At 38.3% G+C, this 18,342-nt stretch overlaps 1 protein-coding gene across 1 annotated transcript in view; it reads left to right on the top strand.

Annotated features, from left to right (window-relative positions):
* The first annotated feature begins 16,466 nt into the window (after positions 1 to 16,466).
* Positions 16,467 to 18,342, top strand: part of SLC7A9 (solute carrier family 7 member 9) — a 369,032-nt gene continuing 367,156 nt past the window's right edge. The window contains exon 1 of the mRNA XM_044081885.1: positions 16,467 to 16,608. Within this exon, the coding sequence (XP_043937820.1) occupies positions 16,501 to 16,608 (108 nt within the window). The 5' untranslated portion in view covers positions 16,467 to 16,500. The remainder of the gene's footprint in view (positions 16,609 to 18,342) is intronic.

Below are 18,342 nucleotides of genomic sequence, written 5' to 3'. Positions count from 1 at the left end.
ATTACTGTTGTCAGTCATGCATACATACATATACCTGAATTGAGTTTACCTATCTATAAATGCACAGTTGTAACATTTTGCTTACATTAACCATTTTACATTACAGGAAAAATTACTTATTATAGAACTCTGGTCTTCTCTCCTGTACCTGAGCTACCCGCCAGGCCCTCTGGTCCCTTCTCCATCTGTGCAGGTTGTCATCCCTTTGCCAATACTGCAGTCCAGAGATGGGGAATCCCTGTCAGGGGTGATATGTTCTCTAGCAATTACTGCCAGGTGTCTTATTTTCTTTCACTCACTGCCAAGTACAACTTTTTTTATTTTCTGTAGGTATGACTTCTGCAATAAATAGAGACTGATGTTTGTGTATCAATCCTGGGCTTTCACAGATGTTAACCTGTAGATTTCCAGTGGCAAACTGAAGGAGGTAAGTGCAGGTCAAGAGATCAGAGTGGACCACAACATCAGCATGCCCAACCCATGAAGTCATATGTGGTAATACCTATGAAATTTATCTGACTGGCATGGTTGGTTTACTATGTGGCCTGAGCAAAACACATGGACTTCTTTATCTGTTGTACTAATTGGTATTAATACTTTGTTTTTGTGAATGGAAATTGTTTAGCATTTGATATCTGTAGAAGTGTTGTAGTTGTGTTTATTACAGCACATGAATGAATTAAAAAATGTATGTATTTCTTTGTTTATCATAATATTTATGAGAGTTTGGCCATAATGCTGATAACATATTCTGTGCTTATTTGAAGAAGTAATTTCTGGCTAGTACATCAGTTCATTAAAACACTTTTAAATGTTGCTGTGGTGCAATTTTAAGAAGACTATTGGCTGACATTAATGCAGTAGGGGAGGGAAAAAAGTAAATGACCTAGTGGCACATGCAAGGAGCAAAGCTAAGCAAAATGCAATTGTCCACAATAACATAAGTGAGGGCCCTTCCACAACCCAACCATTAACAACAGATGAGGAGTACTTTCTCTGCATAAGAGATGATGACTATGATGCAGATAACAATGTTGCAGGAATCCTTAGAGAAGGTATGAACATGAACACTGTCAGAGCACTGCAACAGCCACAACGTGGCACACAGAAAAGGTTAATGCATAATGATGGCAATAATCTATGCTGGTATATACTGCCAAAGATAATTGTGCATGCATAACCCATTCCATTTTCCATCACCGTGTGGCAGACATATGTCAGGCATGCAATGTTCACACTGTTTGCATAATAAGTCTCTGTATCATCTATTTATACATAAATAGTTTTGGTTATCTGAGGATTCAACATGTTATCACTTATTCCTTCAGACTGTCATCACCAGAACCAAATACTTCCTATGTAGTAGCACAACAGACTGAAGTTGCTAGCACAATAACTGCTAACAATAATGACATGCCTCTCATATTTAAGACACAGTCTGAGGACAGTGGCACATAGTCACAATCTGTGCTGACAGGGCCCCACCCCACAGCAGGCACATAACTCCATAAACAGTGACACTGGCTCCAATAGCCAAATCACTGACGACATTACATGGCAATCTAAAAGAAGGACAAGTAGCTCAACACCAGTGTCATGTGAACCACAAAAGCACATTCTGGATACCATTTTAGAGTTAGCAGTAGCCTTTGTGACACTTGTGTAAAGGGGTTCCAGGAGAAGGCACATGTTACAGTCTGCTCCAGAGACAAGCAAGGCTTTGGTTACCCAGCAGTAGATGTGACATGATATTGTTTAGATTCAAGCTACTGCTACAGAGAGTCACATAGAGATGGTTAAATTACTCCATGGTATACATGGAGAATTTCATCAGTGCATAGGAATGGTGGAGGCCAGGGACAATGGCATGATGATCCTTGTGAATAGTTTGATGGCACGCACAGCAACCATGCCTGCCTACATACACACATATTAGTAAAGACTTACCAGACTCAAATAGAAAATGAATCTGCATGGTTCCAAACACGTAGGTGCTAAGCAAGCCACACATCACATTTTTCTCAAGGTGGTGCTACCCCAACTACAGATGGTATAACACAAAAGAAGGCAAGCAGGACTTTGCCTTCCTTAACAAGTGGTGCAACCTCATAGCTGAGATCTAGGTCCAGCAGCACTATGAGATCAATGTCTGGAAGTTCCTCTGCATCCAGCAGGTCACAGCAACACGGTAACTTAGCATCAAGCTCTTGCTCACTATCACCAGGAAAATCATCAAATCACCCACACTGCCATTAGGGGACATTGTGCATGACACATTAGATACATAATTGCATTGCAAACCACACTGATAAGACTCAGGCAAGGATAAAATGAAACAATTACTTAAAATGTGTAAAACTGTGATGTCACCATGCAGAACTTTTTTGTGGTGAGTCTATTGTTCGATTTTGCAAAATGTTTCTTCAAATATAGTTATGTGGGTAATAAAGGTAGGACTGTACAACTAGGGCCATACATTTCATACAGTCATAAATACTGCCAGTGAAACTAGTACTGTTGCTTAAGATGACTACTTAATAGTTCTGATAACACATAGAAGTGGGTGTCGATGAAAGAGCTGCCTAATCTGATGTGTAGTGTCACCTGAGGGAACACCATACATCAATGACTAATACTACACATAATTTGTCCAGCACATTCAAAAATACAAAACCATTATGCCATTACTTGCAATGCAGCCTGAAACAGTGTCAGGTAATAAACAGTCCTGATCCATGCCTGCTATAAAACTACAGTACCTTTGAATAACCTTGCACTTAAATGGGTCATTACACTTGTCCTTATGTCTTTTACCAAGAAATATACAGTTGTCAGGCATCAGAGTGGCGCTATGACAAACAAAATAAATAGAGCAATCAATTAATTCAGCATAAAAACATTTCTTTATGTAAAAAATGAAAATGTCTGTTGTACAATGATAGTAAATCATGCACCAGTCAGCAAAGCCCACAGGTTAACATTGCATGCATTAAGTTTTTTCTACGTAATATTAAAGTAATGATACCATTACGTTAATATCATGGCCCATAGTGGTGAAGCAGATGCTGGTTCTTTGCCTATGCAGCCATGTACATTACACAAGCCTGATGTATGAAGTCCCTTGATACTGTCGTCAGCTGGCCAGTATCACTGTCATCACTGGCTGAAGGAAAAGTAGTGGGAGCTGCACTGTCATCATGGGGGCAGTTGAGTACCAAATTGGTGCATAATCATTTTATACCGAATACAGCAAGTAGTAACAAGGGCATACTGAAGGGCACTCTCAAATTCATCCAGGCAACAGAAATGAGCTTTCAGTAGGCCAACCACACTATCAGTGATAATCTGTGTCTGGGACAGGGTGATGTTGAAGTATTCCTCAACAGCTTCCTTACAGCTATGGACTGGTATCATCGGCTAGTTAGGGTTTGAGTGAATAGCCTGCATCATCGATCAAAGAAAAAAGGGCAGCATAGCAAAAGAAGGGGGGGGGGTGTTTACTACTAAATAAAACATTTATCAAATCATACTTACAGAAATTAATATGACTGTAAAAGTTTGCCCTTAGAAACAAGGTGACCATGGGATATCCTACCATACAAGAAGAGGCTGTAGAATGAACTTGTATGCCAGATATGAGAATCATGGGCATGCCAGGATGTTCTCCTGACAAATTGTTGATCCAATCCTATACATCCAACACTACTTGGCACTCTTCCTGTTCTGGTAACGCTCCTCCCAGCCCAGATGGGGTTCTAATGGCAAGATGAATGCAATCAATTGCAACAAGCACCTCTGGAAAATTTGCCATCACAAAGAAAGCACTCATAGTTCTGTCTCATTCCTGCAGTGACACTAACAGATAATTATATTGATCCACACATGCCAAGAGTATGTAGAGGAGATGCTAAAGTATCCTTGAGGCAGAAGCCTGAGAAATACCCAATTTGTCATCAGTTTTTTTTTTCTGGAGGGTCCATACTGCAAGTGAAGTGATGGCAATACATACCCTCATATCCACAGGTATAGTAAGACCATGTAGCCTCCCCAGTCCTTGCCTGTGGGCCATACAAATTCAATAAAGCCCTTACAATATCCCTGACCACTCTAAATCTATCAAGAATTTCTTGGTCAGCAAAGTTATAATAGGTTAATATTTGCCTATACCTATAACTTCTCAGCCACTGGGCACCAGTGGGCACCTGCTGTTTTGGTGCAGCAATACAAGCAGCTCAAAACTAGAACTAACTAGACTGGCAGCTACAGCAATCATCTTCACCAGTTGCAAAGTTCACCAGTTGAAAGTAAACAAAAAGGTGTGACTTTGCCTCTTATAAGGTGTGTGCAGATGGCACAGACATGCATAAAAAACAACTATGAATCGTGACTGAGAGGGAAAGGACTTCATTTACATAAGATTATCGTAGAAGTTTAAGACATTCTTCAATTAAGTCTCATTATAGTCTAATTTGCAAATGTTTTTCTTAACCTATCTCCAACAGCTACTCCTATGTACAACCAACCTCTATGAATCATGCCGGAGCTATGCTTAGACACAGCTTGTGCAAATTCCTGTTATGCATAAGTATAGTGACTAGGAATACCACCCTTAGTCTTAAAATCCCAAGCCATGAAACAAGATTTAGCACTTAAAACAGAGGGCACAATGAGGAACTCATTTAAGTCAGAAAACTAAAGGGGATAATAGGAAATCTAGCAGATTTACAATAAATAATCTATTAATATCAAATACTCAGTTAACAGCTGATACTATGTCAGACCAATATTGCACCAGCTTCAAAAATATATGCATGTATTGCACCTTTGCCTTTTGCCCACAAAGGATTACCTTGCCCTATATAATATATGTCATGATTAAATAAAACAAAAAAAAACACCAAATCCATGAGACCTGACAATATACCCATTAGTTGCCATCACAATAAAATAAACCTATGTAGTCTTCTCAATAGACATGTTTTAATCATATGTGTCAAAAGTAGTCCATCATCAAATTGTAATGGTTTACATACATAAGGAAAGCTTTTCATTAGACCAAAATGATTATAGACTATGCATCCTCTCTCTTCAAGACAAATAATACGTGAGTTTATTCTAAAAGACATTGATGGCTTTAAATTAATACAACTGGAACAATCATGTTTGATCATTTAGTAAGAACTTTCTATAATTTGTTTAAGCAGGATATGTTTTTGAAACAGATGTGTTTCTGAATGCATTATGACATCCTTCCCCGGTTGAACAGAATACTAATTTTGTAACTGCATCATAATAGTTTACTATTTAGACTAGCAGCACATTTATGTCTCAGTGGTATATATTTTGTGATGCAGCATCTCATAATGTCTTTAAAGGTATAGTAACACTACTTCCACTCTGTTAGACAGAACAGCACTTATCTAGTATGGTTACCTTTAGCATAGTCAAGAAAAGGGAAGACATTTCTCAATGTATGGGTACCAGTTCTTGGGTAAAATATGATAGCATCAAGAGCAATGTTTAGTAGTAAAGTGGGAACATCGGGCTGAGGGAATAAGAAGTAATACCTATTGTTGGATCAAGAATGAGTACTCAGCTCTAAACCTGCCAAACAGAAACTAGTCGATTTGAAAGCTTTATGAATCACCTCCCTGCCTCCCCAAATCAACTAATTTCACAGCAAATATATATTTTTCTTTGCAGTGGGAACTCCCCAGCATTCCATATGAGGAATTTCACCTCTACACTCCCTAACTTATATATATGCTATCTCCTTGGTTGTACAACCATAAAAAACAGAAATACCCTACAATGGTGAGCATGGTAGCTACAGAAACTACAATCTTGCAATCAAGCCACCTAATGAAAAATATGATTGGAAAAAGGTGACACCAGGGAAATGAGATCAAAGACAAAAGTTGACTAGTTAGTTATCAACCACATATAGGGAGAACTTTGCTAAACCACATAGAGGATGAAATTTGCTATTAATTTGAATTATGTTTAAACTTTTCACCGTACAGAAATGATTAAATACCTCTAAGTGTTTGATGTTTAGTTATACGTTTAAGTGATTAAGCAACCCGAAAATAAAATGTGGCATATAAATCCTGCTTATGCAGTACTTGCAGAGAATATCCCAAAAATTGCAAACGAAATGCACACTAAAAAAATGCTGACTTCATTGTGCACCCGAGCCTACTGATCGTCACTCATGCACCTTACGCTTAGAAGATGGCATGCATGATGCTTATAAACAAATGGATTGTATCTAGATCTAGGGATATAATTGCTCCCCTTTACTTAGTCCTCATTAGGCCAGGCATTGAGTAGAATACTCCCTTTGGCATGTATCTGTCCAGATACATGCAACACCAGGAGAACCTAAAGAGATACCTTACTGAAAGGATAGTCCTATGTGGACTGACACAACTGACTGCTCTAGCATACAAGGCAGCAAGTCAAATGACATCAGGAAAACTCAGTCTGGAGATTTAAACCTCTTCTGTAACATCAACAGAAAAGTTTAGAGGGACATGTTTATCTCACAGAGGATATCACTACTCTAGAATAGACTTCTTATCCATGTAAAACAAAGCTCATCCTTGTCCATATCCAAAAGCAACTTAGAGTTATGAATGGAAAACAGAAATTTTATCCCAGGACTGGCCCCACACTATTAATGGACAGAGACAGCTCCTAATTTCTTTATCCCCTTAATAGGTTCCCTCAAATTGTCGGGTCTATGTTTACTCATCAAATGTCAAATTCATCGAACGACCATTCATCGCACACATAGCACTGAATGTCCCTTTCCATGAACACACATATCATCATAAATAAAAAGATCGAATGATCATAGTTGGCCAACATAAAGAAAATGGTACTTAGTACGGACTTATCAGTATGGTAGGGATAAGGAATCTTGTCCTTTCCCCACTGTAGTGTGACCTTGGAGTTGGTATATATAATTAGCTGGGGGTGTGGGAGGGCACAGCCCCCCACATTTGGAGGGTCCAATGTTACCAAATCCTCCTTAGCCCCACACACGCCCTGCTACGTATATATACCAATTCCGAGATCACACTACAGTGGGAAAAGGACACATTTCCTTATCCCTACCTTACCTACAAGTACATAATACATGTTGTTTCATTTCTGTTGGCCAGCTATGATCATTCAATGTTTTTGTTTACTATCATATGCCTGTTCAAAGAAAGGGACATTCAATGCTTTGTGTGCAATGAAGGGCCGTTCAATGAGTAAACATAGACCCCCATATTATCTACAGTATGATCCCAGTTATTCTCCTTAGTGGTAATATATAATTATCGGCCATGGGATGGGTAAGGCCAATCTAACACCTACTGGGATAGGTTAATTTAAGCACCAAAAGGGATATTGCCATTCCCCTTAGTGGTAATATATAATTATTGGCCATGGGATGGGTAAGGCCAATCTAACACCTACTGGGATAGGTTAATTTAAGCACCAAAATGGATATTGCCTAGGTTTAAAATGGCCTACAAGGGCAACTAATCTAGTAGCTAGCTATGAAGTTATGTAAATGCAGGCTTAATCACTGATGTCTAAAAATGTGTCACTTATGAGCATGAGCTTAAAACAAGTAGACCCACCCAATGTGTACACAAACAGGATGGGACAAGTTCAGCTGTATGTCATGCCATTACCTGCTGTAGTATAATATCCTGTTATAATAAACTGTTTATATTGACTTCCAATTTTAGGAAAATCTGCTGTGATCACAGTTAGGACTTAGTGGTACTTTTTTTTGCTTCTTTACTTTTTCTGTATACTTTTGTATCATACCTGGTTTGAGGAGTAGCAGAGTTGAAAATGCAATTTATGTCACAGTATGTACATTGTCAGTTTTAATGAATCAGGTTTACTTAAAAAGCTGTTGTTTGAGTTCAGTTGGTGCAGTGATGGTGTCCTGAATTTCATGCAATAATACAGGCATGGCAAAGGAAACCTCTTGATAGATGGCACTGTCTGAATAGAGAAATATAATTTAGCTTTATATGGTGTTCATTTAAAGTTTGGATCAGGGTGGGTTTCTTTATGTATCACAGCAGTTTGTGTTGCTGGACAAGGTTATCATTACAGGATGTTTGCACTTTCTTCACGGTTGAAGAGAGAGGGAAGCTTCACACCATGATGCAGGGGGCTGTCACCCTGAAAAAATTATTTTGTGTTTTCTATGATTATTTCACTGTTGCATGATTCATATTTTCTACTTTTTTTTGCTACTATGTATTGTTGCCTTCTTAATTTTGAAACAAATTAATCCAGGTCATATGAGTCAGGCCTTAACATGTTAATGTGTTAAACTGTCACTCAGGACAGTTCTTGGATATAGCTAACGTAACAGTAGCCACTTCCACTTATGCTGATTTGTAAATTAAAACCAGCTTAACAGTAATCTGCAACTTTTTATGGGGGTAACTACCATTGACCTGTGGAAGGAAATGCCCTCATTGGGCATCTCTCTTTATCATTTTTAATCTTTAGAGTGACAGCTTCAGCAGACCCTTCATAAAGTTATATTTATTTCCTGAAGCTCGCTTCCAGCTTGTTGACCCTCAGAAAGATAAGTATGATGACAATTAATGATGTATTATGAGAGTCACATGGGGTCTGCTATTCATATTAACTGGGTTTCAGAGATGTGCATTGTTTATTATCCTGTCATACCTGTGCAATATTAAGAGAATTTAACAGCTCATTTTATATAGTATCTACATCAAGGTTTTAAATATTTTATTGGCATGCAGATTAATAAGATATGGGCAGGATGCTTTAACAAAGGCCCTCTGACTTGAATGAAGTATACAGTGCCACACCTGATCCTCTTAATACATTCATAATTGTTATCACACTCTTGTGCACATGGTGGGAATTCTGTTCATACTTTAAAACAGTACAGAGTTTTGCAGAATGTCCAGATTTTCACCTCATATTTTTGGGCTGTTCCTCATAAAATTTGCGGTTTTCTGGCAAATCACTGGGGACCGAAGTCACTGCATAATGACATACATTTGAGTTTCAAACATCATATTACACAGGAATGCATGCTAACACAAATCCTGTTATTATAGAAACGTTCTTAGTTTATAAGAGCAATATTTAAACTCTGCCCCTGGTTTTGAAGTGTTGTACCCCTATTATTTTAGGCTTTGTCCAGAGTTCTTGTGTTAAGAGGTTGAGAGGTATAGGCATGTTAGCAAACCTAAGATGACTTTCAAGAATTAATTATAATGTTAGAAACAATAGACTGTAGCTACTGTTCAGGTTTAAATGGCAGGAACTATAGTTTTGAGTACATGAGAAGGGCAACTACTGCACTGTGGTCAATGGCTACCCTTACTTGGACACACATTTAATATACAGCTTGAATCAGTGGCAGATTTAGGCATGGGCGCAGGGGGGCGCGCTGCCCCTTTTTATCCATTAGAACCTTTGTTCTTCATTTTTTTTTTTAATCTGAAAAATGTACCCTTTTGGTATGTTCCTTTTTTTTTTTTTTTTTTGAGCTGTCATGGAGACAAAATAATTTATCATATGGTACCGTACATTTTTTTCAGTTCAGGTTCCTTTTCCTCACAACCAGTCAATGCTGTTAAAATTTTGCGCCTAACTCAAATACATCAGAGAAGCAATTGGAGGTTGTAGAGTCAGGTGATTTTATAATCTCAATTGCTCCTCCAAATATATCGCTATTGTAATTGAGTTAGGCACGTTTTGGTAAAAACATCAGGGCGTCGTGTTGTGAGAAACTTGCGGAAAAAATTAATTCTATTCAAGAAGTCAATGTGCAGAGTTCTGAACTCCAGCACCAAACTAGTTGACCAGTGCGAGACTGAGGTATATATTTTTCTTTTTTTTATTAATTTTTGTGCCAAAGACTAGAGCCCCAGTTACTCAATTGTATTTATTGTAAGTCCTGCTTTTTGTCGGGATATGCCATAATGCCTTTAGGAGTAGAAAATAAAGGTTTAGAGCCTACCTACACTCTCGGCTAGTAAGTTGTTCAGCTCAAGTTTCTGTTATTTATTCTGGGTGAGAAGTAGAACTGGAAAATGATTGATTTATTTGCTTGCTTAGTGGTTTAGGTTCATTTACTTTGGTGCTTAATCTCCTCCTCAGAATTTAAAAGCGGGAACTTTATGTTCACCCTTTAATATAGTGAGTCCTTCACTTTGCGATCGGCCTACCCATGATGATTGGTCGATCATATACTCTAATTCAGTTAAAAACATTTTTTGTCTGAAAGTGTTGTATATGCTAAGGAAATAATAATCAAATAATTTGATTATTCTTTAATTTAGTAATTGGCTCATTATTAGGCTCTTTTTGGTATATGACTTGAATCTTGCCTTGGTATCAAGCCTATAAACAAAGGATAGTAACAGTCCCAACTTCACCGTCCTTCAGAAAATATGGAACACTTATGGAACATCTAGCAATCTATTATATAAATAGCAGCACTTTTTTTCTGTCCAGTTTTTGTTCAAAGTGACTGTGGAAAACCAAACACCTTTCAGGGAAAGGTTTGCAAAATGCAGTGGATGCCCACGAAGAAAAAAATCTGGAGCTTCCAAATCATCCTCTCTAAACTCCACTCCAAGCTCACATAACTGCAAAGAACTTGCACACCTACCCAGTTGTAAGTCAGTACTTTTTTTCTGGCGAAACGACGCCTCATCTACCAAAAGTATTGGGAGGCCGTGGAGAATCCAGGCTCACCTCTTTAACTGTCCAGATTTTTGCCTCATATTTTTGATCTAGTCCTCATAAAATTTGTGGTTTTCTGGCAAATTATTGATGATAAAAATCACTAAGTTTGGGCATATATTTGAGTTTCCGACTTCATATCCTTTAGGAAATTCATGATAATACATCCTATTTATTATTATAGCAGCCTTCTACGTTTATTAAGAGCAATATTTAAAATCTCTCTCTAGTTTTGGACCTTTGCCCCTCCCCCATTATTTTAGAGTGTGTCCAGATTTATTGCAGTAATAGGTTGAGACTGAAGTATGTGCCAAGCTTATAGGGCACACCAACTCCGCACAGTAGATACTCTGGCCACAAAGAAACCAGAGAAACAGATAAGCGCTGTGTGAGGGTCAGTAAATAGTAATTCTTTCCTTAATAGTAGTAATCCCTTGCTTAATGCACCATCTCGGCAAGGTACCAGAATACTTCATTATAAGGAATTTTGAGTCTTAAAAAGTCAATGCTCTTTGCAGTTCCTCACAGGAAGGGTCTGCCACGCATTTAGTGTAATGACTTTTTAAATCTAATTTCATTGTAAATAATACTGAGTTACATTAATTCACCAAAAGAACTTTCTATACAAACTAGCACATGCTACCATTTCATGTGCATCCTATCTGAAGTTATTAGTAAGATGTTCCATATTTTATCTTTGTTCCTTATTTTGGAGGAAGAATATTTACAGCTATGATCACCTTGCAAAACAGGTGTTCCAACTCCAAAATAAAATGTATGTAGTCTGATTTGTTCAGTATATTTAGATTTGTATCTTTGTTTGCTGAAGGTGCAACTTAGACAGCAAAATGCTGGAGCCACCAGTTTTCAAAATCCCAACCTTCCGCCTTTCCCGCACACTGTGCATGTGAAAGACTACGCATGCGTGATTAGTGAAAGAAGCAGAAATCCTGCCGGGAAGCATGAATTTGGTACCTTACTAGCCCCAGAAGTCAGTAAACAAAGCCCCTGTTTTAGTCACCATGGGCCATCCTCCTTTGGAAATCAGTGACTGCTGTCATGATAGCCCCAATTTCAAGGATCGGCTGAAATATTATGAGCAGGAGTTGGACAGAACAAATAAGTTAATTAAGGATATCATTAGGATGGGAATTTGCTAATCGCAGCTATCAAAAGTGAGTATTGCTAAGAAATGGGAATGCAGTTTTCAGTATACGGGATCGTGTCCCTTTCACTGTTGCTTGTGCTACGGTAAACATAAATGTGCAGTGAAGACTGTGTCTTTATCATAAGATGGTTTGAAAGATAGATGGGTTTGTAGGTGGCAGTGCTGACAATTACTGTTTGACTGTTTATGTAGCATGTATCACTGTTTATACAGTGACTGCTTTGCTTAAAAAGTGTTACAGTAGTATAGTAGTGTTAAATGTATGTTCTAAACTGTTTGCTTTAAGAAATTGTAGAATAATATGCTTGTTTGATGCCCCGGGCAGATACGATCATCCTTACAGACTAACATCAGTGCCATCCTCTCTACCTAGAGTGTATGTGAAATAGGCTGTGTTTCTCTAGGCACGATTTCACATGTAGAACAGAAGCTGTGTTTAATGATTTCACTTGTATAGAAGCTAGGTACAAAGGCTGATTTTTTTTTTTGCACATCTTGCATACCTGCCAGGCAGGTAAACAGTTTTCTACTAGCCAAAGTTCACCTGGGGAATGTTAATTGTAATTATCCTGGTTTCATTCCCATCACAATCCTCCCCTGCTTATACAGTAAAATCATGTGTAACTGAATGTAAAGTGAAGTCTTTCCACACATGATGTCAGAGCTTCTTAACGTGATCTTTTCACAACCACCAGACCAAGTGTCCCACTTTCTTGCTTCCACCCCGGTAGTCATCTAACCAGACTGCGCCCCCTTCTGCAAATTCCTGAATCCGCCACTGTGAATTACCACATACAATGTGCTGTGTTATAGGGTGATACCACAATCAATCATTTTTAAAGGGTGTATATCAAAGGCTGCACCCATGCAGAAAATAAACTTTAGATATGTTTCTCACAGAGTACTGTACTTTCAAGGCTGTCTGGACAAAATAATATCATTCAAAGATTAATTACCATAACAGATGAACAATAACTATATACCTTTTTATATTTTAGTTACATCTTACCAGTAGTGCAGCAGCAGTTTTATAGCTGTGATGGTCACTCACAACAATAAGAGAGTGAATCACAGTGCTTGCATCATTTGTTCTCTACTCTCTGGTATACTTTTATAAAGGGTTTCTACACACAGCTCTTTACAGATATCTCACCTCTTCCATATTTTATTCTTATTACATCTTTGTTCTATTTCGAAAGTAGTGTTATCTTAAATGCCTTATAGCTTAATACATTTAGAATATTTATTACTTTTACAATACTGACATCATTTTCCAATTGTTTCAAAACCTCAGGATTCTTACTAAAGTGAAATAAAACATCTCAAGTAGTGAATGCTATCCACAACATGGTGGAAAAGGTAAAACAATTTTAAAAAAACAAAATTTTACACACCTATCAATTACATACACAAAAATTAAATTAACTTGCCTTAAGTAATGAGCCACAACTGTTCGGTATGTACCCATTTGAAAACACTTTCAGTTAATGAATAAGCATGGTCTAACTGGTGAATACATATTTTAACAAGAGGGAGGAGCATAGGGTGACATACAAGAGTGGAGGAAGATGCACACAGGTGGATTATATCTTATGTAGTAGGGGCAGATTGAAGGAGATTGGAGACTGTAAAGTGGTGACCGGGGGAAGTGTAGTTAGGCAGCATAGGATGGTGGTTTGAAGGATGACGTTGGTGTTCAAGAAGAGTTGGAGGAGAGTGAGGGCAGCACCAAGGATCAAATGGTGGAAATTTAAAAAGGGCAATTGTGAGGTGGAGTTCAGGGATGAGTTAAGACAGGCACTGGGTGGCAATGAAGATTTACCAAATAGCTGGGTAACTACAGCAGAGCTAGTAAGGGAGACAGCTAGAAAGGTGCTTGGTATGACATCTGGACAGAGGAAGGACGACAAGGAGACATGGTGGTGGAATGAGGAAGTACAGGAGAGTATACAGAGAAAGAGGTTGGCAAAGAAGAAGTGGGATTGTCAGAGAGATGAAGAAAGTAGACAGGAGTATAAGGAGATGAGGTGCATGGCAAAGAGAGAGGTGGTGAAGGCTAAGGATAAGGCATATGAAGAGCTGTATGAAAGGTTGGACACTAAGGAGGGAAAAAAAGACCTGTACCAATTGGCTAGATAGAGGGACCAAGCTAAGAAAGATGTGCAGCAGGTAAAGGTGATAAAGGATAATGAGGGAAACATAATCACAAGCGAGGATAATGTGTTGAGGAGATGGAAAGAGTACTTTGAGGGGTTGATGAATGAAGAGAATGAGAGGTAGAGAAGGTTGGATGATGTGGGGATAGTGAATCATGAAGTACAATGGATTAGCAAGGAGGAAGTAAGGATAGCTATGAAGAGGATGAAGAATGGAAAGGCTGTTGGTCCAGATGACATACCTGTGGAAGCATGGAAGTGTTTAGGTGAAATGACAGTGGAGTTTTTAACCAGATTGTTTAATGAAATCTTGGAAAATGAGAGAATGCCTGAGGAATGGAGAAGAAGTGTTTTGGTACCGATTTTTAAGAATAAGGGTGATGTGCAGAGCTGTAGTAACTACAGAGGGATTAAATTGATCAGTCATAGCATGAAGCTATGGGAAAGAGTAGTGGAAGCTAGGTTAAGAAGGGACGTGATGATTAGTGATCAGCAGTATGGGTTCATGCCGGGAAAGAGCATTACAAATGCGATCTTTGCTCTGAGAGTGTTGATGGTGAAGTACAGAGAAGGTCAGAAGAAGTTGCATTGTGTTTTTGTAGACTTAGAGAAAGCATATGACAGGGTGCCTAGAGAGGAGTTGTGGTATTGTATGAGGAAGTCGGGAGTGTCAGAGAAGTATGTAAGACTGGTACATGATATGTACGAGGGTAGTGTGACAGCGGTGAGGTCTGCGGTGGGAGTGATGGATGCGTTTAAGGTGGAGGTGGGATTACATCAAGGATCAGCTCTGAGCCCTTTCTTATTTGCAATGGTGATGGACAGGTTGACAGATGAGATCAGACAGGAGTCCCCGTGGACTATGATGTTTGCAGATGACATTGTGATCTGTAGTGAGAGTAGGGAACAGGTGGAGACAACCCTGAGGAGATGGAAAAATGCTCTAGAGAGAAGAGGAATGAAGGTCAGCAGGACTAGGAGAAAATATATGTTTGTAAATGAGAGGGAGAATAGAGGAATGGTGAGGATGCAAGGAGTAGAGGTGGCAAAGGTGGATGAGTTTAAATACTTGGGATCAATAGTTCAGAGTAATGCTGAGTGTGGAAGAGAAGTGAAGAAGAGAGTACAGGCAGGATGGAGTGGGTGGAGAAGAGTGTCAGGAGTGATTTGTGACAGACGAGTACCAGTAAGAGTGAAAGAGAAGGTCTACAAGAGGGTAGTGAGACCAGCTATGTTATATGGGTTGGAGACAGTGGCAGGAGTTTGAGCTGGATGTGGCAGAGTTAAAGATGTTAAGATTTGCACTGGGTGTGACGAGGGTGGACAGGATTAGGAATAAGTATATTAGAGGGTCAGCCCAGGTTGGAAGGTTTGTAGACAAAGCCAGAGAGGCAAGATTACATTTGTTTGGACATGTGCTGAGGAGGGATGCTGAGTATATTGCTAAGAATGAAGCTACCAGGTAACAGGAAAAGAGGAAGGCCTAAGATAAGGTTTATGGATGTGGTGAGAGAGGACATGCAGGTGGTTGGTGTGACAGAGCAAGATGCAGAGGACAGGAAGAAATGGAAACAGATGATCCGCTGTGGCGAACCCTAATGGGAACAGCCAAAAGAAGATGATGAACTGCAATGCCTAAGGACAAGAATTAAAGATGTAGAATATGGTAACAAATAGATACTGTGCTCAAATCTGCCTATAATAATTAAAAACAAAATAGCTGTTTGTTATCCTAAGTTCATCCGCAATCTCTTAGAGAAACCATTAACAAACCAGAGGTGCTACCTATTGTAAAAAATTACATTGTTAGTTGTGTAACATTTTGTTCTGAACCAATGTGCTTGTTGGTTAAACATTTGGTAATATATCTTGTTTTTATCATTAGTGTTATGCCTGAGACCTGGGTGATGGCTAGAAAGCATTATTTGACAAGCCTACTTACCTGATTAACAAATGCTAAATAAATAAGATACAAAATAGAGAGATCGGCATTTGTATCGGCCCCTTTTGTCCCATTTTGTACATGGAGTTGGGGTGTCACATCAACAGTGACCATCACCTAGGGCCAATGATTTACATAAAATACTTTAGTGTTAGCTCAGTGGTATGCTAGCAAAACAGAGTAATGAATTCTGTGATTCTTTAACTCAAGATTATGTAGAGAATAGTTGACCATAGTCACAGCTGATCTTGAGGTCTGTCAGTTTGTACCTTACTGTTTTTGCAATAGGCTTCACTGTCTCTAAATCTAACCTTAACTTATGTAGTGAATATATTCTTGCTTATACTTATTGCTGATATACAGTTGTAACTCCATTTTTTTTTCAAAATAAAAATTTTGTAACTCTGAATCTTATGTCTATTGACTTTTTCTTTTTGCTGCAGGAAAATTTAAAAAAAACTTTGAGATTAACAGAAAATATGGGTGAAGATCAAGTAAGAAATAGAAGACCAGCAAACTGCGAGAAAGAACAAGATGCACAATCCCAAGAAAGTGAGACTGAAAAGAAAATGCAGCTGCAAAAAGAGGTAATCCTTTACAATTTATAGAGTAAATATTATAATAATTATTGGAATTGTTCATATTATAAATGAATATGAGGAGCACCACATAATTTCAAGAATGGAAAGACTAAATCCACAAATCATAATGATTAAAAGACCAAAACTGCAATTTGTCAAAACGTGATTAACAAAATCTCACCTACTATGACACTGAAGTTATACTAAGTTACAAGGTTTGTAAAGGACAAGCCCCCTACAGGACAGGGTTAGAATTTTTGATGCTACAGCACTGTACTTTCAGTGTTGTAATGTTCACAATTTTACAAAATGTCTTTTTGGATTTATGGATTTTAGTGTGCACCCCCAAGAAAAGTACATGCTACTCTTTAGTAACAAATTATCCACTGGTGACTAAAAAAATTAAATATATATGGACTGGTGTCTGTTTGCATTGTTTCTATCAATTTCTATTTCTTTATGAATGTTGCCATGGCAGCTGGACACACTGAAGCAGTGAAGATTCACTATGTTTTCAAACATGGTCAGTGGCTTCATGCATTCTGCTTGAAAAATAGAATCAGATGACTTAAATGGCAACAGTCAAATGATAATAACTGACTGATTATGCAATGACTTCTGCTGATGTAAAAAGCACAGTTCCACCATAGGTTCATAGGTGTTTACTAGGCTAACGACCACAAGGGCCTATTTAAGCCTAACCATGCATTACAGAAAAACATAATTGCCAGGATACCCTCAGTCACACATGAATCATATGATATCCACTGCTATACATAATTATTATGTATAATTATCTTTATATTGCTCTTTATTTTTAAAAACTGAGTGGAACAACATTAATAAAAATTGGAGTTTGCTAGATTAGAACCCTGGCACACCTGTATTGTGGCCACAAACTTACACCATTTGCCACAGGGAAGGCTTGCAAGTTATATCCAATTATAGCAATCCAGTGTACATCCTCTGCCATCCGTTGAGTTTACTAAGGAAGAAGGGATTTCTAGGCCTTTTTTCTGTAACATGTACCCACCACACATACACCTAGGGACAACTTAGAGAGTCACCAATCTGTCTACTATATGTCTTTTGGATGTGAGAGGAAAATGGAGTACAGGAAAAACCCACACAAACACCGTGAGGACCCAGTAGTTTAACTATGAGATGATAATCTATCCATATAACATAGTAATGAATAGCTCAGCAGTTTCTAATATGAGAAGGGAATGATATATAATGAAATATTAAGCATCAATTTAATATGAAGAACAAAGAACATCCACATGACTACTGAAACATATATATGGTGTGTTTAAGACACCAACTGGTGTTTACAAACGATAATGAATGGTATAAATAACCCTTTTATAAGCTGATACTGCAGAAATGCTGCATAGTGGGACACACTGCAAAGAAAGAGAGACAGAGTGAAAAGATGGCTGTTCCAACATCAGGAACAAAGGTTATTGAAGATGTATTTCGTATACAAGAATACTCCCCCCCCCCAAGATAATTAACTTGATGTACTACTTTTTTCTCTGCTCTGGTTTTCATTCCCCATATCAGGTAATCTTATTCCTGGCAGCTTAGTAATCGTCCCACCTCATCACTCAATGTCGTAGTAGTAGAAAGTGTCAAAGTATTTCACCCATACTGCAGTGTTAACGTTGGTATTAGTTACCAGTAACCACCAGCACTCTAATACATAGATTTGGATGTAGCTTTTGGTTTGGTGGTGCA

This window comes from Protopterus annectens, chromosome 8.part1, assembly GCF_019279795.1.
Source record: "Protopterus annectens isolate FY-2018-M chromosome 8.part1, PAN1.0, whole genome shotgun sequence".
Classification (NCBI taxonomy): domain Eukaryota; kingdom Metazoa; phylum Chordata; order Ceratodontiformes; family Protopteridae; genus Protopterus; species Protopterus annectens.
The sequence above is the reverse complement of the archived record's forward strand: the minus strand, read 5'-3'. Positions and strand labels throughout refer to the sequence as shown.